General features: G+C 38.8%; 2 protein-coding genes across 2 annotated transcripts; both read right to left on the reverse strand.

Annotated features, from left to right (window-relative positions):
- Positions 1–8,187: 8,187 nt before the first annotated feature.
- On the reverse strand, positions 8,188–9,147 carry LOC139118090 (melatonin receptor type 1A-like). Its single transcript, XM_070681384.1, has one exon. The coding sequence runs from the start codon at positions 9,145–9,147 to the stop codon at positions 8,188–8,190; it is 960 nt and encodes a 319-aa protein (XP_070537485.1).
- A 12,895-nt stretch (positions 9,148–22,042) lies between these two features.
- On the reverse strand, positions 22,043–23,023 carry LOC139118091 (melatonin receptor type 1B-B-like). Its single transcript, XM_070681385.1, has one exon. The coding sequence runs from the start codon at positions 23,021–23,023 to the stop codon at positions 22,043–22,045; it is 981 nt and encodes a 326-aa protein (XP_070537486.1).
- Between the last annotated feature and the right edge of the window lie 3,022 nt (positions 23,024–26,045).

Below are 26,045 nucleotides of genomic sequence, written 5' to 3' on the forward strand. Positions count from 1 at the left end.
CAACACAACCTGTGTATGTTTACCGTGCATTTGTATCATTGATAAGATCTTCAGTCTGGAGTCTAATTTCATTATCACCACTATTTAGATATATAGGCGTCGTTGACAAACTGATATGTTTCAGCACTCTGTTAAGAGACACCAATAAACTGTATTGATTCATAGCATAGAAATATTTAAAAGAAAATCAACAGTTGTAGCTTGTGCCATGTTACAAGGCCAACTTGTCGTTTTTATGGAGTCAATATATATTTTTTAGATTTATTCGAGATTAACGTCTTAAAGTGCGACAAAATGGTTCTAGATTTTGTTTAAGTATTACCAACATTGGAACCAGTTGATGACATCAAAATGTTTTGGACTAAAATGTTTTCAGGTCTCCCCCTGTAGGCAAAGAAAACTCTCAAGTCCCCCCTCGAATACCCCAAGAATTCCTCCAGCCCCTCTCACCGTTTTTGTGAACGCAGCCCTAGCTCCTATGAAATCAACACATTGTTAAAAATCAAAATCATTGGTGAAAGAGCTAAAAAGAAATCAGGGGCACGTTTCCTTGTACCTCTTGAATATTATAAAGTGTCAGTGCCAAAGATGACGATTCTTGTCACAAGATTACTTTGTAGATTGATATGCCTGCATTAACTTCAACAGCATGGTATCCTTCCTTCTCTCTTTATAAAGTTTAACGGTCACCCAGCCATTATGAGATGGAGGCTTTCAAGCAAAGTCATTTCTATTTTCTACAGTCAGGCCTTGAGTGACTGCCGTCGGACATAGAGGCTATCATTTACATGTTCAAAGAACATGCATAATGAATTGAGATTATTCAAAACGAGATGACAATGAAACATGAACATCGTTAGGGTGTACCATTTGATATCCTAGGGGTGGTCTGGAAGATTGATGAGGGAGCATTTTTTTTACCTTTTTACCCTCTGTTTTTGTTTTAAAAGTGACATATAAGTCCATTTGGCTGAAAGGTTTCCCTATGCACATTGCTACGTTTGTTGCAAAGAATGTGTGATTTTGACCTCATGTCACTATAATAAACTAACTAACTAACTAACTAACTAACTAAATAACTAACTAACTATATAAATCTAAACTTTTTGAGTGAAAACTATATAACAGATGTTGATGTTTGGCAAGTTTACTAACACTTGTATCTAAAAGTTAATCCAGCTAGCAAACACAATTTACTCGAGATTTCATGAAAATAAAAACATGCCATTGTTAATTACACAATTACATACGGTCATAGATAGATACATATAGAGAGAGATATGTAGATAGGTAGATATGTATATCGATAAATAGATAGATGCATTCACGCATGCTTGCACACATCCATCCATCCATCCATTCATATAACCAAAACTAAAATAGGTCTTGAGCTAGCTAAGTATACTTTAAGTATACTTAAACTGCCTAAAACTTTAACTACTCCCTTGGTTACTTATAACAATGATTAATGTGAAATTCTCTTTAGCAACTATTAAAATCAACAACCTTTACTCTTTCAGTCGACTATGTCTATAAGCATGATGGGTTTCTACAGTGAGGTACTAGATGCCTCATCAGCATTTTATCATGCCTTTCGCATATGATATTGGCAGTGTCAATTCATTGCATGCATGGGTACAACTCTAAACCAGTGAAAAATTCAAAATTACCTCGTGATATTTCATTATCTATTTGACCTACGGGACCACTTTATACTCATGCACGGTTTTGGAGAGTTGGGTAAAAATTGAAAGAGTACTTTTTTAAAGTGAACACACCCGTACAGTTTGCAAAGAAAAAAATCATAACTGATGACTTAGCCCTGCTCGATAAACTGTTTTTGGAAGCTGTGACCCCTGTTTGGATTGTAAACTCTTCTTGTCTGTGATTGGTGTAATTACTGTCAAGTAGGGTTGTCCCAAGTGAACGGCATTTAATGCATGGGCTGACCGAAGATTCGCATTCTGTTATGATATCGAAACCTCACAATCTGCTTATTGTAACTGTTGCAGAATATCTTGGAGTTGTTTTGATATGATGTGCCCAGTGGGTAGCTCCTGGGTGCATTAACCCTCTGAGTGCCAAAGTCAATTTTGTCATCTTTATAAAACATACCTTGTCAATTTTTTTGAGATTTTTGCCAAAATTTTGATAAAAATTAGTAGCTAATGAAAGTCGATGTACATTTGGTTCAAAATTATCAAAAAAGTTACAGAAAAATTCATAAAAATTTGTAAAATGTTGCACTAATATTTTGGTGGGAAAATATTACACTGCACAAAGGTTTAATCATGGACAGCATCCAATAAACCCAGGTAACTGTAGAAATTAAGTTCTGGACTTTGGTACATTGATGGTGTGCTCCATGGTTTGGGTTTCTGAGGAAGCTGTCGTCCAAACACCTTCTTGTATAGAGAGGGGCATACATTGACCAGCACATCATGACATGATCTTCATCAATGTTAAAGTTAACATGCAATGGTCCCTGTCGTGGTATGATGTTTGCACCAATCTTACCTTGAGCCTGCAACTTCTTAGTGAAAAACCATCCTGGCCTATCAGCTATCATCACTACAGCATACTTTGTTGAATACAACTTGAAAGCAGGAATTGTGTCAAGGATGTGTTGATAACATGTAAGGTAATTTTCTAAGCAATGCAGTGGCATTTCAAGGAGATCAACTAGATATGACTGTTTGAGTGAATGCATCATCCTGAATGGTTTTCCTATACAGTTTGAAATGCTCCAACATTTCATCAAATGTGTCTGGTGTGATGTTTGTGTAACACGGTGGCAGTAATTCCATGACAGTTTGAGTTTGAGTCATTGTGTCTCTGATTGTCTGTGTTATAATACGAGAATCTACACCACCAATAACACCATTAGCTACGTTGTGCATGTTATTATGTATTGGTATGGCAGGAAATCCAGGAATTGATATTAAAATGGTGACAAAATGCTGAGCAGAAGATGTTGTCATATCTGTGGGAATTTTGTTAAGATGTATATATGATAATTATCATTATTATACACCCTACTGCCGTAACCTATAGGAGTTTGACCGTCCAATAAATTTCCGTATTTTGTATAGTACGCGGAGTCCCGAATACTGGAGACGTGCGACGCGCTTGGGACGTTCTATTTTTAGGTGTGATATGCAAATTTTCAAGGGTTTGTAGCAATTTTATTTCAACAATCGTGCGCGTTCCACTCATATCATAGGGAACCCAGACATCTGGTTGTTATTGTTGTTTGTATTGTTTTTCATGTGTTGTTGTTGTTGTTGTTGTTGTTGACCAATAAAATTCGACGAACATTATAAGTCACGGACTGTGACATCTGGGGAGGGTCGCTGTTTTTTGTGCATGAAAATTGGGGTGTGTAACTCTTTTTCTTGCAAACACTTTTGAAGGGCCTAATTTTTTAGCCCAGGGCAATAGGGTGCGAAGGGTTAATATATCAAATCTGATAATGTTTTTTGAGGGGGGGGGGTGTCACATTTTACAATTGATGAATTTGGGGTCAAATTTTAGAAATTAATTTGGAGGGGGACGCATTTTACATTTCATTTGTCGCTCAAATTCAACTGACCCCCCTCCCCGTAAAAAAACGAATGCTCCCTAAAAGACACGAACTACGGAAAGCTCTTCAATTTTACTGTTCAATTATAATGTAAATTTCTGATAAACTTAACAACATAAAGATGTTTGCTGTTTATTCGAGAATCCAGTCCATCACATTTTCAAACGAAATATTCTCAGCCTGTTTTATCGTCTGGAGCAGCTTCATTATTAGCATAAGGGACTGGTCAGTTTCTTCGGCTTTTGGGGTGGTAGATACATGGAGGGGTTTTTGACATTGGTGATGGGGAAGTCACCATGTTTTTGAAATACCCAATGGGGGTCAGTGTGTTTTTGAATTTCAACACGGGCTCATACTTGCCTAAAATGCATCATGCCAGCCACAAATTTCATCATTCAGTTGCATTTTTCGGCGCCTTCGGTTTGATATATCAGACATATATCAGAGATATCTGCATGTTTTCGCTTCCGGCTAAAAATAATTAATGGACCATGCATCGAATGTGAAAGTTGATGTAGCTGTAATAATTGTAGCCTACGGACCGTACGCTACAATTATTTGAGCTAGGACGGATGTTGAATCGAGGTGGTTCCATCGAATCGAAAGGCTGTACTGATAAAGTGTCCTTGGATGGAATATTTCTAAAACTTTATGAGTCTCTAAAACTCAGTTTAAAGATTGGTTGCTTGTAGCAAAACTGCACAAAACTTGCGATATGTATGGAGGTACAGTTGACGTTGATATTAACGTCAAATTATGGTACTTTTACTACAAGCGACTAAGCGGCCGATAGAGCCCTGTTGTGTTCGTAGAAAATAACTATTTGTGACTCATGTGTTGATGAAGAAGGTAAAACTGTTTGATAGATCACCTCATGACTGCATGACCAGAAATGGCAAAAATTGCTGCAAAAATACACAATAGAAGATTTCATCACAATATGAACATATCACATAAAGATCATCCCTTGGAACATATCTACCAAATATCTAAGCTATCACACTGACGAGTACTTTTGAGAAACTTTTTTTCAATCACAAACAGCTAAAATTGCCCCAAAATATAAAATTGCAGTTTTAATCATAATTTCACTGTATCAAATTTTGATAATCCCAAGGAACCCATATATCAGATATCGAAGGTATCAGACAAGCCGGTTGTGAGAGAAAAACTATGTCGAACAATGCACTAAACGATATTGCATGCTGTGTGTTAAATGATCACTGAACGCGGAAACACTCGCAAAAGTGGTTTATCTCTTGAATGTGTTGCCAAAGGTATGGCGCAAAGGTATGGCGCATTCCATTCAAATAGTCACAAGGCTTCTTCATCTTAAGGATGCATTTTCTAGGCGTCGTGCCATGACTGATTTATTTTCTGGTCGATAGAAAAATAAAGGTGGTTTGAAGGACTTTAAATGTTCTCCCCAGATATTCATGACACTAACTCTTAACACTGTTTCCAGACATGGACAGGGTTAATAACTATTGAATTGAACACAATGATACCAACGAAAACACTTTGAAAAAGTGATGGAGGAATAGAATTCAGATAGGAAGCATTTAATAATGGCGCTGATGATTCATGATAACAATAGTTTATATTTACGGCCACACGAGCATATTTACTTGAGTAAATTAATACTGCTATCATACTGGGTGTCTAAAGGTTGTAGGAAACCATGCATTTCATACATACTTACAAAAAGGAGTCTTTAAGCTGACAAATAAAAGTGGTTTTAATGGTGTCTTTATTCAGTAATATTGGGTCTTCGTGCCACTATTCTCTACAAAGTGGTCATGACAGCATAATGACAGTATAAGGAACAAACGAAAACTCCGTTCAGATTTATGTAAGTCAACATCTTTCTCAATCCTATAGAATGAATGACATTTGCAGGTAATTATTTGAAGGCATTGTATGTAGTATTTAATGTTTGACTTTAAATCATGTAAATGAATAACCTTGTTACACTACCCACTACAAAATTAAGACAAATCAGAAGGAAATCATATTCATCTTCAGTTTATCAGCTCTCAGATAATAAGCTAAATCTCTAGTTTCGATTAATTTCATGCTTTCGATCATATCCTCGATCCGTTCAAATGGATAGAGCAAGACATCTTGCAAGATTTAGTGTATGTGCGGCAATATCTTCTCGCTCGTGAGAAATTTGAAATTGTCTGCACCATGACAGCAAAATATGAGAGCAAAACTTTCAACGCATCATTTATTATACACATAACGCCAAAGTTTTAAACTTAAAAATCCATTAAACGATCAACATCATCTTAAGCGATATGAGAAGTAGTATGTATGACTAATGAAAATGTCGTAATGATGAAAACCAGGCTAGATTATTTTCATTCTGCACTTATTCCGCTTCAATGACTGAAATAGGTAAAGTTTTGATGATAGAGAAGTCACTGATAATTTGGTTGTAGCTCTGATCATGGCTGTTTTTTATCTTTAATCCTTTAACAGTCATAGTTTGACACCACATAATTCCTTCTAGTTGTTATTGAGAACCTATTTGCAGAAAATTGGGGGATAAACAGCTAATGGAGAGAAAACAGTCTTAGAAACAGGATATCTTCCTATAAAAAGTTGATACAACGAAGATCAAAAAGTGGGATGAAAAAAAATGTTTTCCTTTGGATAATCATTCAATCCAAATAAATTGTAAGGTGCCTCGAAACATAAATGTTGTGAATTCACAGAATGGGAAAGAGTTGATCAGTAGTACAGAAACAAACTGACAGAGCGACTAAGCTGAAAAATTTGTCTTAAATAGAATATCGTCACTACGTTTTACTAGTAGCTGCAAATTTCATTGTTGACCAAAAGGTACCAACGATAGCAAGTTAAACATATATGTCATACAATATGAATCCTAGAAAATGTTTAATAACTTTGCTACTTTACAAATCTGTCAATGCAAGTCTGTTATAAATTAGGAATAAAAATTATTCGAATATTACAATGGTCTATACAAAGCAAACGAACTATAACAATACACGAATTACAATCTAACTTAGTATCGTTCTATTCATATCATCCTGTCTCAATTTCGTAAAATTTGCTGCGAAACGTTGTGAAGTATTCTCTTCGGTACTTTGCAAACATGTTGATCAAACAGACTTATTATTACACAATTATGAATACATTTGGAATATAATTGCAACACAACACAAAGATTGAGTATTTGGCTCGGACTGGGTACAGTTTCGTTCATTTTGGTGCTCTTCATGTTCCGATGTTCGTGGCCAACCTCTCGAACATATGACTTTTGCAGTCCGCAGTCAAAATGTTTGTTCATTTACACGTTAGGTACCGTTCAGTTTTTACGGCCGGGGGGCCGGCAAAATCCAGGGGGGGGGTCATCATAATTTTGGAATCCGCAAAGGGGGGGTCATCGCTTTTTCACTGGTAGGAAAGGGGGGGTCACCACATTTTCAAAAAACATAATACCAACAATAAGGTTCACTTTATGCCATGGCCATGATCGACCCTCTTTACCGGCGGGCCGCCTTCGGCGGCCCACTACAATAAATATACATTATGTATTACCCATGACCCTCTTAACAGGCAGACGCCTTTGGTGGCCCACTCCAATTAGGTTTACTTCATGCAATGGCCATGATTGACCCTCTTTACCGGCGGGCCGCCTTCGGCGGCCCACTACAATAAATATACATTATGTATTACCCATGACCCTCTTCATGGGCAGACGCCTTTGGCAGCCCACTCCAATTAGGTTTACTTCATGCAATGGCCATGATTGACCCTCTTTACCGGCAGGCCGCCTACGGCGGCCCACTACAATAAATTGACTTTATGTAATACCCCACGGTAATCTTACCGTAAATTCCCAAATGAAGCCGCGGCTTGTATTCGAAACATTTTGAGGGACCCCTGGGATCACGCGCTGAATAATGGTAATGGCCGCGCGCCTTCAGCAGCCCTGTCCAGTAAAGTCTACTTTATGCAATAGCCATGATCGACCCTCTTTACCGGCGGGCCACCTTTGGTGGCCCACTAGAATAAAGTTGACTTTACGTAATGGCCCATGACCCTCTTAACCGGAGGGCTGCCTTTGGCGAACCACTCCGATAAAGTTTACTTTATACAATGTCCATGGACATGAGTTGTCTATGGAAATGAAGTTAAAAATTGCCTTACAGTCGTCCTAATTAACAGACGTTTCAATGGATGCGGCTGAGAAGTTTGTGCACTGGCATCGAATAAAGTGTGCCGCGTACCGGAGTTCAAATCCAAACCATGCGGGTAAATTTGACATATGGGTTTTGGTTATTTTTCAGGGGGGGGGGGGGTTCATCAATTTTTTTCGTCTGACAAAGAGGGGGGGGGTTCATCATTTTTTCACAAAAAATGCAGGGGGGTCTATATTTTTTGAACACCGGCGACAAGATTTTGCCGGCCCCTCCCCAGGCCGTAAAAACTGAACGCTCCCTTAGTATTATTGTTCGTATCGGGCAAAGTATCATTATCAACGTTGTAGCGAGCAATTCTCAAATCTATCGCCTGCGTTGGCACCACTTGGTTCTTTGACCACAAGTATGAGCAACGTATTAGTCTGCCCGTTAGTAGTTCTTTGTACGCCTCTTTGAAATGCCTGTTATTAGCTCCGTAAAGCAAGGGGTTATGGCTCCTCCTATGTGTATCAAGGGATAGGCTAGGACAGCACTCTCCGGTAACTGCCTCCGCTCGCTTGCACTTGAAACGAGGAGAATAATGGCATACGGCAGATAGCAGAGAAGTATCAGTGCAAAAACGGCAAATATCGTGAAGAGCATGCGCAGCTCTTGTGGAGATGGACCTGAACTTAAATTTGAGCTTTGAGGCTGTGTGGCGGCATGGGCCCGCACACGACGTCTGCTGTGCATCACATAAGCTATGATCAGAGTGTACGACAGAAGGACAAGAAATGAAGGCGTAAATGCAAGGAACATAACTGTGAACAGGGTCCCACTCATTCGACAGCGCAATATAGATGGGTCATAAAAAGACAGCGAAGTGTCTTGGTACGCCGTGTAGAACGACACTATAGGTGTGCCCCAAGCAAAGGCTATAGCAAGACTCACAGTGATTCCGCTGGTCAGTCGCTGATATATCGTGTTAAAGACAATGAACACGTAGCGATTGATGGAAATGAAAGCAGTCAACCACAGCGAGGTGGACATCATAAAAGGATAAAGTAAATTGTGAATGAGGCAGTACATTGATCCAAAGTGCCATTGCCGACGGTAGAAGGTACAGGTCATCGGGAGACAGAGGGACAGTGCTGCTAGGATATCTGTAATGCTGAGATTTACCAAAAACACGTTCATCCACGTTCTCAGTTTCTTCTTTAAAATGACTATCAGGATGACCAGGGTGTTACCGATTAGGGCTCCTACCGCAAACAGGAGTTCCACAGTACCGCAGAGTTGTGTTACCCGATAACCCGGCACATCATCAGTAGACCAAGTGTGGTGCTGGTTGCGTGTAGCATTTGTGTCGTTCATTGCGTCTACGGTCTTTAGTGAGCCAGGTGCATCCATCCCTGCAGTTGTTAGTGTGAGCGATTCACTTGTCCCTTTGGAAAGCTTCGATATGAAACCCAAATAACTAAGACATATTTATATAGAAAACGTGACAACTTCTTCGGTCAATAATCAGGCACAACTGAAAATGGAAAGTGTTGTGTTTTAGTGCACTTTTGATTAGAGCAAAAGACACACCCGACTCACACAGTGTAGCCATTAACTAGGATTCTGCTTTATTAACATAATCTCATAAGTAAACTACACGTCAATGGTTACTATTGGATACTAGAGATAGTGTCTCATCCTGGTGGCTTCCATCACTTAACACTTGTTAATGTATATAGGTGAATATACTACATTCCTCCCCACTAAGTTTATATGTCCGGTCAGAGTTCGGAGTTCATGACGTAGAGTTCATATGAGTTCAGTTAATTCCTAACTAAAATAAAATGCAATCTACCATGCCGAAATATGAGGCTTTGAGGTAGACTACTCGCTGCCTCAGTGATTGTTAGGGATTATTCTGCCCTTGTCACAGTACAATCACTTTTGTTTTGGAAACTACAAATCTAATCTATCTGGTGATTTTCTATTCCGTACGGGATATCTTCTTTTCATTGGTTTAGGTGGTGGTGACACAATTGCTGCTGGATCCTTATTCACGGTAGCACTTCCTGATGTTATGTTGGCTGGTGCTGTATTCAATACTGGCGCCGAAGTTGTAGGTGTTTCAGATGCATCTGTCATTTCCCCGATGTTACTGGGTTGGCGGCTGCAGCAGAGGTAATGACCTCATCCTGGACATCCTTGTCCTGGTATGTTGCCATGGGAACTTGTGATCGATGGAGTTGATCGATGTGGCAACGTCTGACGTCATCTGGAGATGTTTGAACTTTGTAGGATACTGGTCCAGTTTTCTCAGTGACTATTCCAGGTATCCATTTCTCATTTCCGCGATAATTTCTGACGGAAACTCTTTCTCCAATGTCAAGTTGACGATCATGTGCAGTCTGTCTGGTGGCTGCTTGATCTAGTTGTTTTCTTGCACATCGCGGCATAGATCTGGTTTCAGGAGATCTAGTTGTGTGCGCATTCTTCTACCAAAGAATAACATCGCTGGTGTTTCTCCAGTGGTAGAATGTGGTGTGTTTCTGTACGACATCAGGTATTTTGATAATTTCTTCTGCACTGTTCCTTTCTCTCCCTTCATGGCGCGTAACGCTTTCTTGAAGGATTGTACAGATCGTTCTGCAAATCCATTCGTGGAAGGGTGGTATGGCGCAGAGGTGATGTGTTTGATGCCGTTATTCTTCATGAATGTTTCAAACTCATCTGAAACAAATTGTGGGCCGTTGTCGCTTACCAAAACTTCTGGGATACCATATCTTGCAAAAATGGTGCGCAGTATTTCTATCGTCTTTTCAGCAGTAGTGGACGATGTAGGAATTACTTCTGGCCATTTGGAGTGTGCATCGGTGATCACTAGGTACGACTGTCCTTAGAATGGAACCGCGTAGTCTATGTGGATGCATTGCCATGGCAATGTTGGCCATTCCCATGGGTGAAGTGGTACGACCTTTGGCATGCTCTGGTTTTGTTGACATCCAGAACATTGTTTGGTTACTTGCTCGATAGCTTTATCGATGCCTGGCCACCATACATAGCTTCTTGCCAAGGCTTTCATTTTCACTACGCCTTGATGACCGCTGTGTAGTTCATCTAGAACTTCTTTCTGCAGTTTGCTTGGTATGATGACTCTCATTCCCCACATTAGACATCCATTGAATACAGTTAACTCACTTCTACGGTTATAGAACAGAGTTAGATTCTGATCCTTATGAGACCATCCATTCATAGTAGCTTTGTATACGCTGGCTAGAACAGGATCTCGGCGCGTCTCTTTTCGAACACGAGCGCTTGTAACAGGGAGACTGTCAAATTGCGAGATGTGTAGCACTTCGATCGCGTCTTCCTTCTCTTCAATATTGGTGTCTAAGGGTAATCTCGATAAACCGTCTGTGTTGCAGTGTTTCTTGGTATTCTTGTATTGAATATCATAATCAAAACCGGCAAGATATATTGCGTATTGTTGCAATCTTGCTGCAGTTGTTGCTGGAATTCCTTTTTCTGGGTGGATATCGATACCAGCGGTTGATGGTCTGTCAGTAGTGTGAATTTTCGACCATACAGGTAGGTGTGAAATTTCTTCACTCCCCATACTATTGTGAGCGCTTCTTTCTCTATCTGCGAATAATTCTTCTCTGCCTTTGTTAGCGATCTTGATGCATAGGATATTGGTCTTTCTTGCCCATCTTCCATCGTGTGGGAGACCACTGCTCCTAATCCATATGGTGAAGCATCGCACGCAGTTAGGATCATAATGCGCTAGCACTTTCTCTGATGTGATGAGTTTCTTGGCTTTCTTGAAAGCTTTATCACATTCATCAGTCCACTTGAACTTTTGATTTTTCTCCAACAGTCGGTTCAGTGGATGCAATACCATTGCTAGGTTTGGTAGAAATCGATGATAATAATTTATCAATCCAAGGAAGGAACGAACTTGACTGACGTCCTTCGGTTTAGGTGCATCTGTCATGGCTTGGACTTTTTCTTTCGTCATGTGGAGCCCATGTTTGTCGATGACATGTGAACAGAACGTGGTTTCATCTTTGAAGAATTCGCATTTCTCCAATTGACTTGTAAGTTATGCTCTTGAAGACGTTTCAATACTTCTTCAATATTGGCTAAATGTTCGTTGTCATTTTCGCCTGTTATGATCATGTCATCAATGATGCACTTAGTACGAGTAGCTCCTTGCAGTACTTGATCCATGGATCGTTGCCATATTGAAGGTGCTGAGGCGATACCAAACACTAATCTGTTGTATCGGTATAACCCTTTGTGTGTATTGATGGTGAGATACTTCTTTGAGTCTTCATCCATCTCCATCTGATGATAGGCTTGACGTAAGTCGATGCGTGTGAATTTCTTTCCACCTGCTAGGTCTGCAAAGATATCTTCAATACGTGGTAGTGGGTACTGATCTACCTTCAATACTGGGTTGACTGTAGTCTTAAAATCTCCACATATACGTACTGCACATGATTTCTTGGGGACTGGTACAATCGGCGTTGCCAAATCACTGTGTCTTACTTTTGACAAAATACCTTCACTTTCAAGTCGGTCCAACTCTTTTTCCACTTTCGGACGTAGAGAGTATGGTACTTGGCGGGCTTTCTGGAATTTGGGCACTGCTTTCTTCTCTATCAGTAGTTTTGCCTTGATTCCTTTCATAGCTCTGATGCCGTCTTTGAAAACTTGTGGGTATTTGTCTAATATTGTTTCAGCTTTTCATCAGTTGTTGTCTTCGTTGTCTTCTTTTCAACTTTAACTGCTTTCACTGCTTGGCGGTTGATTTCTTTAATTTTCTTCCAATTTATCTGTATTTTGCATAACCAGCTTCTTCCCATCAGTGGCTTGCTTTTTGTCTTGCAGATATACAGCTCTAATTTAGACTTCTGGTCTTCATATTCAACTGTGACATCCAAGATACCCATAATGCCTAGCTTGTGCCCTGTAATGGCTCTCATGTTTACCTCGGCATCTTTCAGCTTTGCTCCTTTGAAATACTTGTCATAGTCATCTTTTGACAAGAGAGAGATTGGGGATCCGGTGTCTCTTTCCATGTTAATGAGTTTTCCATTTACTCGTGGTGTTACTCTTGCAGGTTGACTGCCTTGTTTGTTTAAAGTCTTAACACTTGTGAGGCTTGAAACAAAGTCGCTGTCACTACTGTCTTCTTCTAAAGCATGCACCTTCTTGCTTTTGCTTTTCTGGAATTTCTTTTTGCTTTCTCCCTTCCCTTGTATTGTTTAGAACGGCAAGCACTTTGAATGTGTCCAGTTTTCTTACAGTTGTGACACTCGGCATCTTTGAATCTGCAGTCAGCTGGCTTATGGCTTTTCTTACCGCACCGATAGCAAGGTTTTGTCTTTTCTTTGGGATTACTGACCTTATTGACTTTGAGGTCTTGCAAGCGCTTCTTCAAGTCGGGCTGCTTTTTATCAGCTGACTCCATGGAGATGGCAATTTGCATAGCCTTCTCGAAAGATATGTCATCTTCCTGCAGTAATCTCTTCTGAATAGAGAATGTACGTAGACCGCAAACCAACTTATCACGGAGGGCTTGGTCCAAAAATGCACCAACCTTGCAGGTTTTGATAGTCTCCGCAGTTCACATGCGTATGCCTTAATGGATTCACTTTCGTTTTGATTTCTATACCAAAATGTGAATCTTTCATGCACCAACAATGGCTTCTGTTCATAGTGATTTTCAAGAATCTCAACAATTTCCTCGAATTGCTTTGATGTTGGCAATTCTGGAAATATCAAATTTTCTAACGTAACATACACCGTTGGTCCCAATAACGATAATAGACACGAAATTTTCCTGTCTTCTGGTACCTGATTGGCATTGAAATAGTGGGTGAGCCTCCTTGCATAAGCTGACCATGTTTCTAAACTGTCATCAAATGCATCTATGCGTCCCCAGCGTTCTGAAGATGGTCTTTCCATTCGGGCTGGTGGGGGAGCAGGAGAAATACTTCGACCCGGTGTTGATGGCTGATTGGTGACTACAGAGTTTTGTTCTGTATCACCCATATAGACCACCAAGTAACCTTGCTGACCTTTGTTCAACAGGGTGCGGCTCAAGTTCGACCGAAGGCAACTTTTTACCGTCTTCCAGTTGAAACTTTGCAGGACTTGGTTACTCAGAGGTCAACTTCACTCAGGCTGTGCAGGGTGTCTTCTTTCACACACTTGTGGATCAAAAGAGCATCCTCGTCGCCAATATTGTTGTGTTATAGTGCACGTTTGATTAGAGCAAAGACACACGACTCACACAGTGTAGCCATTAACTAGGATTCTGCTTTATTAACATAATCTCATAAGTAAACTACACGTCAATGGTTACTATTGGATACTAGAGATAGTGTCTCATCCTGGTGGCTTCCATCACTTAACACTTGTTAATGTATATAGGGTGAATATACCACAGAAAGGTTATTGAATTGCCCCAACACAAGTTGCTGATTTAGCATTTGATGTCATTTCACTCCTGTCGTGTAAGGCTACGTTCAAAAAATGTTGGAGGGGGGTGGCTTGAGGAATCGGAATTGAAATCATATTTTATTCAGATCCCCCTATTCAGATACCCTTAAAAAATATTCAAGCCACAAGCACAAAAACTAATCAGTGCTTGGCCTTCTCAGACACAATCTATGAATCAAATTTGATTCTGATCCGATAAGCCGTTCTCGAAATATCGCGCCGACAGACAGACAGACAGACAGAAACACAGATATCGCTGCTACATTAGCTCTCGTGTGTTAACACGTAAGCCAAAATTGAAACAAATTATAAAATTTTAACTTGTACTGAGGTAGAAGTGATGTTTTAGAGTATGACGAATTCTGTTCGCTCAGTTATTTGAACATACTAACGCCACACCTAGCTGCGAGCAGTTCCGGTTATAGTGAAAATATGTTTAACAAGATTGGATTTTCATATTTTGCAAATTTCTCAAGTGTTAGGTGCCATATAGCTGAATGTTGCAATATCGCATATTAACAAGTGTGTAATATCAAAAGAAACGCAGATGAGATAACACTTGCAGATTTTAAAGACATAACTTCACCATCCAATTATCCCAGATTAGTTCCAATCGTGTTGTTTCTATTTTAATAAGGGTTCATATCAGTACTACCTAAACAATAGGAGAATGGCAATAGAGGCATAGAATGTATGATAAAATGGACTTATTACACAAAGTTTGGTTGGTATCGCCCCCGGGGTATCACATCGTATTCTCGTGATATGTTAGCATTTTAACTCGTTGCTGCCTAGCCCTGGGTTCCGGAGGTGCGGAGTTTGAGGCCGCGTTTGTGTACTGTGACACTTCTATGGCCTCTCACATATGAGAGGCCATAGAAGCGTCACAGTACACAAACGCGACCTCGAACTCTGCGCCTGCGCCTCTGGAACCCAGGGCTACTTGATGCCATACGAACGCTTGAAAACGATATCGACTTTATCGACAAATTTCTCGTAAAAATGCCTAAATATTAAGCCAGATCTTGTTTAGGAACATATCTACCAAATATCTAAGCTATCAGAGGAGTACTTTTTAGAAACTATTTTTCAGATCAAAAACAGTAAAAGTTGCCCACAAAATACGAAATTCCATATTTCATCATAATTCAAAGTAAAACATTAAGATAATCTCTAGGAATCCGTACATCAAATATCAAAGGTATCAGACAAGCGGGGTTTGAGGGAAAAAGTGACCAAACACATATCCAAAACGTCAAAGCTGTTTGACTAGCAGTTTTAAACCAAAAAAAAGTTGTAACAATTATTTTACCAATCATGACAAAAACTGCCTTCAAAATACAAATTTGCATATGTCCTCACAATTTGAAGAATCTGAATAAGGTCATTGCTAGGAACCTGTATACCTAATATTTAAGCTCTCGGACCAGCCGTTAAGAAGAAGAAGATTTTTGACAAAAATAGCAAAATTAGCCAAAGAATATAGAAATTTGTATATTTCATCACAAAATTTGAACTAATCTGATTAAGATCGTCCCCAGGAGGCCTTTAAATGAATCGGATTCGGACTGGTCGTTTATAAAAAGCTTTGAATGTAAAAAGTTGATGGACTCTGAACGACGGAAAACAACATACATCCACTGATTAAATAAGCTCCGCATCGCTGACAAAGGAGCTAAAAAGCTCTTTCTATCGCTTTGGCCCTTTTATATTATTCATTTTTATCGCACTCTTATCTTGTTAATTGTATCCTGCTTTGTATCCTGACAGCTTTTTGCCATATGCAAATGCACTAAACGATATTGCATACTGTGTGTTAGAATGTTCACCGACGGTGCACCATGATACTGATGTCTCTCTTTTTTGCTATAACTCGCAAAAGTGGTTTATTCTGGTAATTTATTTAATCGGTTTTGTCATTGATGGTAAATTACGACAGTAATTCATTGAACCCGTCAACCATCACACCCTTCTATAAAGCTTTATAAATATTACCATTGAGACAGAAAAAACCTCATGTGGGTTCCAATGGATTCCTTGATTGAAGAGATGGACGAAATGGTGTCAATAAAATTTACTCCAAATCTCTTGAATATTTTTGGCAAAGGTATGGCACATTCCACTCAAACAGTCACAAGGCTTCTTCATCTTAAGGATGCATTTTCTAGACGTCGTATTATCACTGATTTGTTTGGTCAATTGGAAAATACAGTAGGTTTGAAAGACTTAAAATGTTCTCCCGGGATACCCATGGGAGTAATTCTTAACACTGTTTCCAGACATGGACAGGATCAATAACTATTGGGTATCAGTACAATAATACCAACGAAAACACTTTAAATAAGTGATGGAGGGATATAATTCAGATAGGAAGCATTTTACACTGACGCTGATGATTCACGACAACAATAGTTTATATTTAGACCTAAAAAATGAGTAATACTTTCTTCTGAACTCCACACGAGAATATTCACTTGAGTAAAATAATACTGCTATCATACTAGGTGTCTAAAGGTTGTAGGAAACCATGCATATCATACGTACTTACAAAAAGGAGTCTTTAAGCCGACAAATAAAAGTGGTTTTAATGGTGTCTTTATTAAGTAGTACTGGGTCTTCGTGCCACTATTCTCTACAAAAAAATGGTCATGACAGTATAATTACAGCACAAGCAACTAACGAAAACTCCGTTCAGATTTACATGTCAGTCAACATCTTTCTCAATCCTATAGAATGAATTACATTTGTAGGTAATCATTTGAGGGCATTGTATGTAGTATTTAATATTTGACTTTAAATCATGTAAATGAATAACCTTGTTACACTACCCACTACAAAATTAAGACAAATCAGAAGGAAATCATATTCATCTTCAGTTTATCAGCTCTCATATTATAAACAAAATCTCTAGTTTCGATATATTGCATGTTTTCGTTCATATTTTCGATCCGTTCAACATAGATAGAGCAAGACATCTTGCAAGATTTAGTGTATGTGCGGCAATATTCTTTTCGCTCGTGAGAAATTTGAAATTGTCTGCAACACGACAGCAAAGTATGAGAGCAAAAGTTTCATTACATCATTTATCATACACATAACGCCAAAGTTTTAAACTTAAAAATTCATTAAAACGATCAACATCTAAGCGATGTAAGAAGTAGTATGTATGACTAATGAAAATGTCGTAATGATGAAAACCAGGCTAGATTATTTTCATTCTGCACTTATTCCGCTTCAATGACTGAAACAGGTAAAGTTTTGATGATAGAGAAGTCACTGATAATTTGGTTGTAGCTCTGATCATGGCTGTTTTTTATCTTTAATCCTTTCACAGTCATAGTTTGACACCACATAATTCCTTCTAGTTGTTATTGAGAACCTATCATTCTGCCCTTATTTCGCTTCAATGACAGAAAACGGTAAACATTTGATGGTAAAGAAATCACTGATCAATTTACACTGCCACTCTGATCATGGCTGCGTTTGATCGTAAACACCACATCATTCCTACTAGTTGTCATTGAGAACCTATTTACAGAAAATTAGGGGGATAAACAGCTAATAGAGGGAAAGCAGTCTTAGAAACGTGATATCTTCCTATAAAAAAATGATACAAGGGAGATCAAAAAGTGAGATGTAAAAGAATGTGTTCCTTTGGATGATCATCCAATCCAAATGAATTATAAGGTGCCTCGAAACATAAATGTTGTTAATTCACAGAATGGGAAAGAGTTGATAAGGAGTACAGAAACTAACTGACAGAGCGACTAAGCTGAAGAATTTGTCTTAATAAATATCGTCACTACGTTACACTAGTAGCCGCAAATTTTATTGTTCACCAAGAGGCACGAACGATAGCGGGTTACATATGTGTCATACAATATGAATCCTAGAAAATGTTTAATAACTGTGCTACTTTACAACTCTGTCAATGCAAGTCTGCTATTAATTTAGGAATACGAAATGATTCGAATAATACAATGGTCTATACAAAGAAAACGAACTATAACAATACACGAATTACAATCTAACTTAGTATCGTTCTATTCATATCATCCTGTCTCAATTTGTTTGGTTTGCTGGGAAACACTGTGAAGTATTCTCTTCAGTACTTTGCAAACATTTTGAGCAAAGTGACTTATTACTACACAATTATGAATACATTTGGAAAATAATTGCAACACAAATATCGAGTATTTGGCTCGGACTGGGTACAGTTTTGTTCATTTTAGTGTTCTTAATGTTCCGATGCTCGTGGCCAACCTCTCGAACATATGACTTTTGCAGTTCGCAGTCAAAAAGTTTATTCATTTACACGTTAGCACTATTGTTCGTACCGGGCAAAGTATTATTATCGCCGTTGTTGCCAGGAATTCTCAAATCTACTGCCTGCGTTGGTACCACTTGGTTCTTTGACCACAAGTATGAGCAGCATATTAGTCTGCCCGTTAGTAGTTCTTTGTACGCCTCTTTGAAATGCCTGTTATTAGCTCCGTAAAGCAAGGGGTTTATGGCTCCTCCTAGGTGTATCATGGGATAAGCTAGGACGGCACTCTCCGGTAACTGCCTCCACTCGCTTACACTTGAAACGAGGAGAATAATGGCATACGGCAGATAGCAGAGAAGTATCAGCGCAAAAACGGCAAATATCGTGAATAGCATGCGCAGCTCTTGTGAAGATGGACCTGAACTTAAATTTGAGCTTTGAGGCTGTGTGGCGGCATGGGCCCGCACACGACGTCTGCTGTGCATCACATAAGCAATGATCAGAATGTACGACAGAAGGACAAGAAATGAAGGCGTAAATGCAAGGAACATAACTGTGAACGGGGTCCCACTCATTCGACAGCGCAATATAGACGGGTCATAAAAAGACAGCGAAGTGTCTTGGTACGCCGTGTAGAACGACACTATAGGTGTGCACCAAGCAAAGGCTATAGCAAGACTCACAGTGATTCCGCTGGTCAGTCGCTGATATCTCGTGTTAAAGACAATGAACACGTAGCGATGATGGAAATGAAAGCAGTCAGCCAGAGCGAAGTGGACATCATGAAAGGATGAAGTAAATTGTGAATGAGGCAGTACATTGATCCAAAGTGCCATTGTCGACGGTAGAAGGTATAGGTCATCGGTAGACAGAGGGACAGTGCTGCTAGGATATCTGTAATGCTGAGATTTACCAAAAACACGTTCATCCAGGTTCTCAGTTTCTTCTTAAAAATGACTATCAGGATGAACAGGGTGTTACCGATTAAGGCTCCTACAGCAAACAGGAGTTCCACAGTACCGCAGAGTTGTGTTACCCAATAACCCGGCACATCATCAGTAGACCAAGTGTAGTGTTGGTTGCGTGTAGCATTCGTGTCGTTCATTGCGTCTACGGTCTTCAGTGAGCCAGGTGCATCCATCCCTGCAGTTGTTAGTGTGAGCGATTCACTTGTCCCTTTGGAAAGCTTCGATATGAAACCCCAAATAACTAAGACATATTTATATAGAAACGTGACAACTTCTTCGGTCAATAATCAGGCACAACTGAAAATGGAAAGGTTATTGAATTGCCCCAACACAAGTAGCTGATTTAGCATTTGATGTCATTTCACTTCTGTCGTGCAAGGCTACGTTGAAAAAATGTTGGGGGGGGGTGGCTGGAGGAATCGGAATTTAAATCATATTTTTTTCAGATCCCCCCTTAATACCCTCAAAAATATCCAAGCCTCACGTGCACGCACCAAAAACAAATCAGTTCTTGCCATTATCACAAACAATCTATGAATCACATTTGATTCTGATCCGATAAGCCGTTCTCGAAATATCTCGCCGACAGACAGACAGAGAGACAGAAACACAGATATCGCCGCTACATTAGCTCTCATATGTTAACACGTTAGCCAAAATTGAAACAAATTATAAAATTTTAAGTTGTACTGAGGTAGAAGTGATGTTTCAGAGTGTTACGAATTCTGTTCGCTCAGTTATTTGAACATACCAACGCCTACACCTAGCTGCGAGCAGTTCCGGTTACAGTGAAAATATGTTTAACACGATTCGAACTAATTTGGGATATTCGGATTTTCATATTTTGCAAATTCTCAAATGTTAGGTGCCATATAGCTGAATATTGCAATAACACTGTTTCCAGACATGGACAGGATCTATAACTATCGGGTATCAGTACAATAATACCAACGAAAACACTTTAAATAAGTGATGGAGGGATATAATCCAGATAGAAAGCATTTTACACTGACGCTGATGATCCATGATAACAATAGTTTATATTTAGGCCAAAAATGAGTAATACTTTCTTCGAACTCCACACGAGCACATTCACTTGAGTAACATAAAACTGCTATCATACTTGGTGTCTAAAGATTGTAGGAAACCATGCATTTCATACATACTTACAAAAAGGAGTCTTTAAGCCGACAAATAAAAGTGGTTTTAATGGTGTCTTTATTCAGTAATATTGGGTCTTCGTGCCACTATTCTCTACAAAAAATGGTCATGACAGTATAATTACAGCATAAGCAACTAACAAAAAACTCCGTTCAGATTTACATGTCAGTCAACATCTTTCTCAATCCTATAGAATGAATTACGTTTGTAGGTAATCATTTGAGGGCAATGTATGTAGTATTTAATATTTGACTTTAAATCATGTAAATGAATAACCTTGTTACAATTACAACTACAACATTAAGACAAATCAGAAGGAAATCATATTCATCTTCAGTTTATCAGCTCTCAGATAATAAACTAAATCTCTAGTTTCGATATATTGCATGTTTTCGTTCATATTTTCGATCCGTTCAACATAGATAGAGCAAGACATCTTGCCTGATTTAGTGAATGTGCGGCAATATTCTTTTTGCTCGTGAGAGGTTTGAAATTGTCTGCACCACAACAGCAAAATATGAGAGCAAAAATTTTATTACATCATTTATCATACATATAACACCAAAGTTTTAAACTTAAATATCATTAATCGATCAGCATCTTAAGCGATGTAAGAAGTAGTATGTATGACTAATGACAATGTGGTAATGATGAAAACCAGGCTACATTATTTTATTTTATCCTATAAAAAGATGATACAAGGGAGATCAAACAATGAGATGAAAAGCAATGTGTTCCTTTGGATGATCATCCAATCCAAATAAATTATGAGGTGCCTCGAAACATAAATGTTGTGAATTCACAGAATGGGAAAGAGTTGATCAGATAGTACAGAAACTAACTGACAGAGCGGCTAAGCTGAAGAATTTGTCTTAAATAGAATATCGTCACTACGTTACACTAGTAGCCGCAAATTTTATTGTTGACCAAAAGGTACCAATTGCAGGTTACATATGTGTCATACAATATGAATCCTAGAAAATGTTTAATAACTGTGCTACTTTACAACTCTGTCAATGCAAGTCTGCTATTAATTTAGGAATACGAAATTATTCGAATATTAGAATTGTCTATGCAAAGAAAACGAACTGTAACAATACACGAATTTCGATCTAACTTAGTATCGTTCTATTCATATCATCCTATCTCAATTTTGTTTGATTTGCTGGGAAACTTTGTGAAGTATTCTCTTCAGTACTTTGCAAACATTTTAAGCAAAGTGACTTATTATTACACTGTTATGAATACATTTGGAAAATAATTGCAACACAATACAAATATTAAGTATTTGGCTCGAACTGGGTACAGTTTCGTTCGTTTTGGTGCTGTTAATGTTCCGATGCTCGTGGCCAACCTCTCGAACATACGAGTTTTGCAGTCCGCAGTCAAAAAGTTTGTTCATTTACACGTTAGCACTATTGTTCGTACCGGGCAAACTATCATTAACAGCGTTGTTGCCAGGAATTCTCAAATCTATCGCCTGCGTTGGTACCACTTGGTTCTTTGACCACAAGTATGAGCAGCGTATTAGTCTGCCCGTTAGTAGTTCTTTGTACGCCTCTTTGAAATGCCTGTTATTAGCTCCGTAAAGCAAGGGGTTTATGGCTCCTCCTATGTGTATCAAGGGATACGCTAGGACGGCACTCTCTGGTAACTGCCTCTGCTCGCCTATACTTGAAACGAGGACAATAATGGCATACGGCAGATAGAAGAGAAGTATCAGTGCAAAAACGGCAAATATTGTGAATAGCATGCGCAGCTCTTGTGGAGATGGACCTGAACTTAAATTTGAGCTTTGAGGCTGTGTGGCAGCGTGGGCCTGCACACGACGTCTGCTGTGCATCACATAAGCTATGATCAAAATGTACGACAGAAGGACAAGAAATGTAGGCGCAAATGCAAGGAACATAACTGTGAACGGGGTCCCTCTCATTCGACAGCGCAATATAGACGGGTCATAAAAAGACAGCGAAGTGTCTTGGTACACCGTGTAGAGCAACACTACAGGTGTGCCCCAAGCAAAGGCTATAGCAAGACTCACAGTGATTCCGCTGGTCAGTCGCTGATATCTCGTGTTAAAGACAATGAACACGTAGCGATTGATGGAAATGAAAGCAGTCAGCCAGAGCGAGGTGGACATCATGAAAGGATGAAGTAAATTGTGAATGAGGCAGTACATTGATCCAAAGTGCCATCGCCGACGGTAGAAGGTATAGCTCATCGGGAGACAGAGGGACAGTGCTGCTATGATATCTGTAATGCTGAGATTTACCAAAAACACGTTCATCCACGTTCTCAGTTTCTTCTTAAAAATGACTATCAGGATGACCAGGGTGTTACCGATTAAGGTTCTACCGCAAACAGGAGTTCCACAGTACCGCATAGTTGTGTTACCCAATAACCCGGCACATCATCAGTAGACCAAGTGTGGTGCTGGTGCGTGTAGTATTCGTGTCGTTCATTGCACCTACGGTCTTAGAGTCAGTGAGCCAGGTGCAGCCAACCCTGCAGTTGTTAGTGTGAGCGATTCTCTTGTCCTTTGGAAAGCTTCGATATGAACCCCAAATAACTAAGACATATTTATATAGGAAACGTGACAACTTCTTCGGTCAAAAATCAGGGACAACTGAAAATGGAAAGGTTATTGAACTGACTCAACACAAGCAGCTGATTTAGCATTTGAAGTTATTTCACTTTCACTGTTGTGCAAGGCTACGTTCATAAAAATGTTGGGGGAGGGGGGAGCTGGCAAAATCGGAGTTGAAATCCTATTTTTTCAGATCTTCTCAATACCCTAAAAATATTCTGGTCCCCCCGTCAATATGATCAAAATTTTTCAAGTCCCCTCCCCAAAATTATCATATAGCCGTATTTTTTATTAGGAATGTAGCAATGTATGCCAAGTAAAAATGTATTGCGTAGTTCTGCTCGCAAATGTTCGACACTACCTCTTATCAGCTTGTTGTAGAGCCATAAGGCAATTTATTAAAATGACTCATTTTAAATGCATCAGTGGAATTTTTGATTTATCAGTCTAGGCCGACTTGAGTTTATCTAACTCTGGCCAGGTCAATTGCGCCTGGCTGAAAAGCACACAAAATGACAATCATGAAAGGGTATGCAAATTGTGAATTCCTGGCTACATTTGCCAAATTGCGAAAAACTGGACACAGTGACATACCGAAAACATATTGTTCCAAAAGTACTTGACATATAGGACTTAGATGCTACTTATGTTTCACAAAATTGGCAATACTAGAAGGTTAGAATATTCCATCAAATAAACGTTTTAATCTCAGATATTTTGGATGTAATAATGGCAATTTAAAAAAAATGAATGCTTTCATTTAGTCACACATTTTCCCATTTAAATTCGAGTATTTATTTTCAAAGTTTCACCTTTGCATTATTGTGCTATGAGATTTGTAAATTTCTTGCACTGCATGAACTTGAAATGAATGGGTTTATATATTTATTTAAAGTGATTTTCGAGAAAAACAATGACTTTTCATCATACTTTTGTAGAAAATCAAGCATGGTGCCCCATCTAGATTCTCTAATATTTGATTATTCCCATATGCAAGAATTCGAAAATCTCTGGTAACTGTTAAGTCTTGTAGTCTTTCATATGTTGCTCTCTGGCCTGATTAAATTTGTGCACATGTATGTTTTATTGTCAATTGAACGTCCTATGACCCAAACTCTTCTTTAACTACATCAGAGTCAGCGCTACGTGTGTCACTGTCACTGCCAGTATGCAGTGGTAGTTACACTTCCCGTACGCAGGAGCGCTGTGAACTTTGTATTTTGACAATATTTTTGTACACTTTATACAACATGTTCAACTGTTCAGCATGTTGAACTGTCCAGTATTCAGCTTACCAACACAACCTGTGTATGTTTACCGTGCATTTGTATCATTGATAAGATCTTCAGTCTGGAGTCTAATTTCATTATCACCACTATTTAGATATATAGGCGTCGTTGACAAACTGATATGTTTCAGCACTCTGTTAAGAGACACCAATAAACTGTATTTGATTCATAGCATAGAAATATTTAAAAGAAAATCAACAGTTGTAGCTTGTGCCATGTTACAAGGCCAACTTGTCGTTTTTATGGAGTCAATATATATTTTTTTAGATTTATTCGAGATTAACGTCTTAAAGTGCGACAAAATGGTTCTAGATTTTGTTTAAGTATTACCAACATTGGAACCAGTTGATGACATCAAAATGTTTTGGACTAAAATGTTTTCAGGTCTCCCCCTGTAGGCAAAGAAAACTCTCAAGTCCCCCCTCGAATACCCCAAGAATTCCTCCAGCCCCTCTCACCGTTTTTGTGAACGCAGCCCTAGCTCCTATGAAATCAACACATTGTTAAAAATCAAAATCATTGGTGAAAGAGCTAAAAAGAAATCAGGGGCACGTTTCCTTGTACCTCTTGAATATTATAAAGTGTCAGTGCCAAAGATGACGATTCTTGTCACAAGATTACTTTGTAGATTGATATGCCTGCATTAACTTCAACAGCATGGTATCCTTCCTTCTCTCTTTATAAAGTTTAACGGTCACCCAGCCATTATGAGATGGAGGCTTTCAAGCAAAGTCATTTCTATTTTCTACAGTCAGGCCTTGAGTGACTGCCGTCGGACATAGATGCTATCATTTACATGTTCAAAGAACATGCATAATGAATTGAGATTATTCAAAACGAGATGACAATGAAACATGAACATCGTTAGGGTGTACCATTTGATATCCTAGGGGTGGTCTGGAAGATTGATGAGGGAGCATTTTTTTTACCTTTTTACCCTCTGTTTTTGTTTTAAAAGTGACATATAAGTCCATTGGGCTGGGAGGTTTCCCTATGCACATTGCTACGTTTGTTGCAAAGAATGTGTGATTTTGACCTCATGTCACTATAATAAACTAACTAACTAACTAACTAACTATATAAATCTAAACATTTTGATTGAAAACTATATAACAGATGTTGATGTTTGGCAAGTTTACTAACACTTGTATCTAAAAGTTAATCCAGCTAGCAAACACAATTTACTCGAGATTTCATGAGAATAAAAACATGTTAAACATGTTAATTACACAATTACATACGGTCATAGATAGATACATATAGAGAGAGATATGTAGATAGGTAGATATGTATATAGATAAATAGATAGATGCATGCACGCATGCTTGCACACATCCATCCATCCATCAATTCATATAACCAAAACTAAAATAGGTCTTGAGCTAGCTAAGTATACTTTAAGTATACTTGAACTGTCTAAAACTTTAACTACTCCCTTGGTTACTTATAACAATGATTAATGTGAAATTCTCTTTAGCAACTATTAAAATCAACAACCTTTACTCTTTTAGTCGACTATGTCTATAAGC

This window comes from Ptychodera flava, chromosome 19 (genome assembly GCF_041260155.1).
Source record: "Ptychodera flava strain L36383 chromosome 19, AS_Pfla_20210202, whole genome shotgun sequence".
NCBI classification, from domain to species: domain Eukaryota; kingdom Metazoa; phylum Hemichordata; class Enteropneusta; family Ptychoderidae; genus Ptychodera; species Ptychodera flava.

Bases quoted from the DNA above. Each gene is read 5' to 3' on its own strand.
- LOC139118090 (XM_070681384.1), bottom strand. From the start codon at position 9,147: ATGGATGCACCTGGCTCACTAAAGACCGTAGACGCAATGAACGACACA.
- LOC139118091 (XM_070681385.1), bottom strand. From the start codon at position 23,023: ATGCGGTACTGTGGAACTCCTGTTTGCGGTAGAACCTTAATCGGTAAC.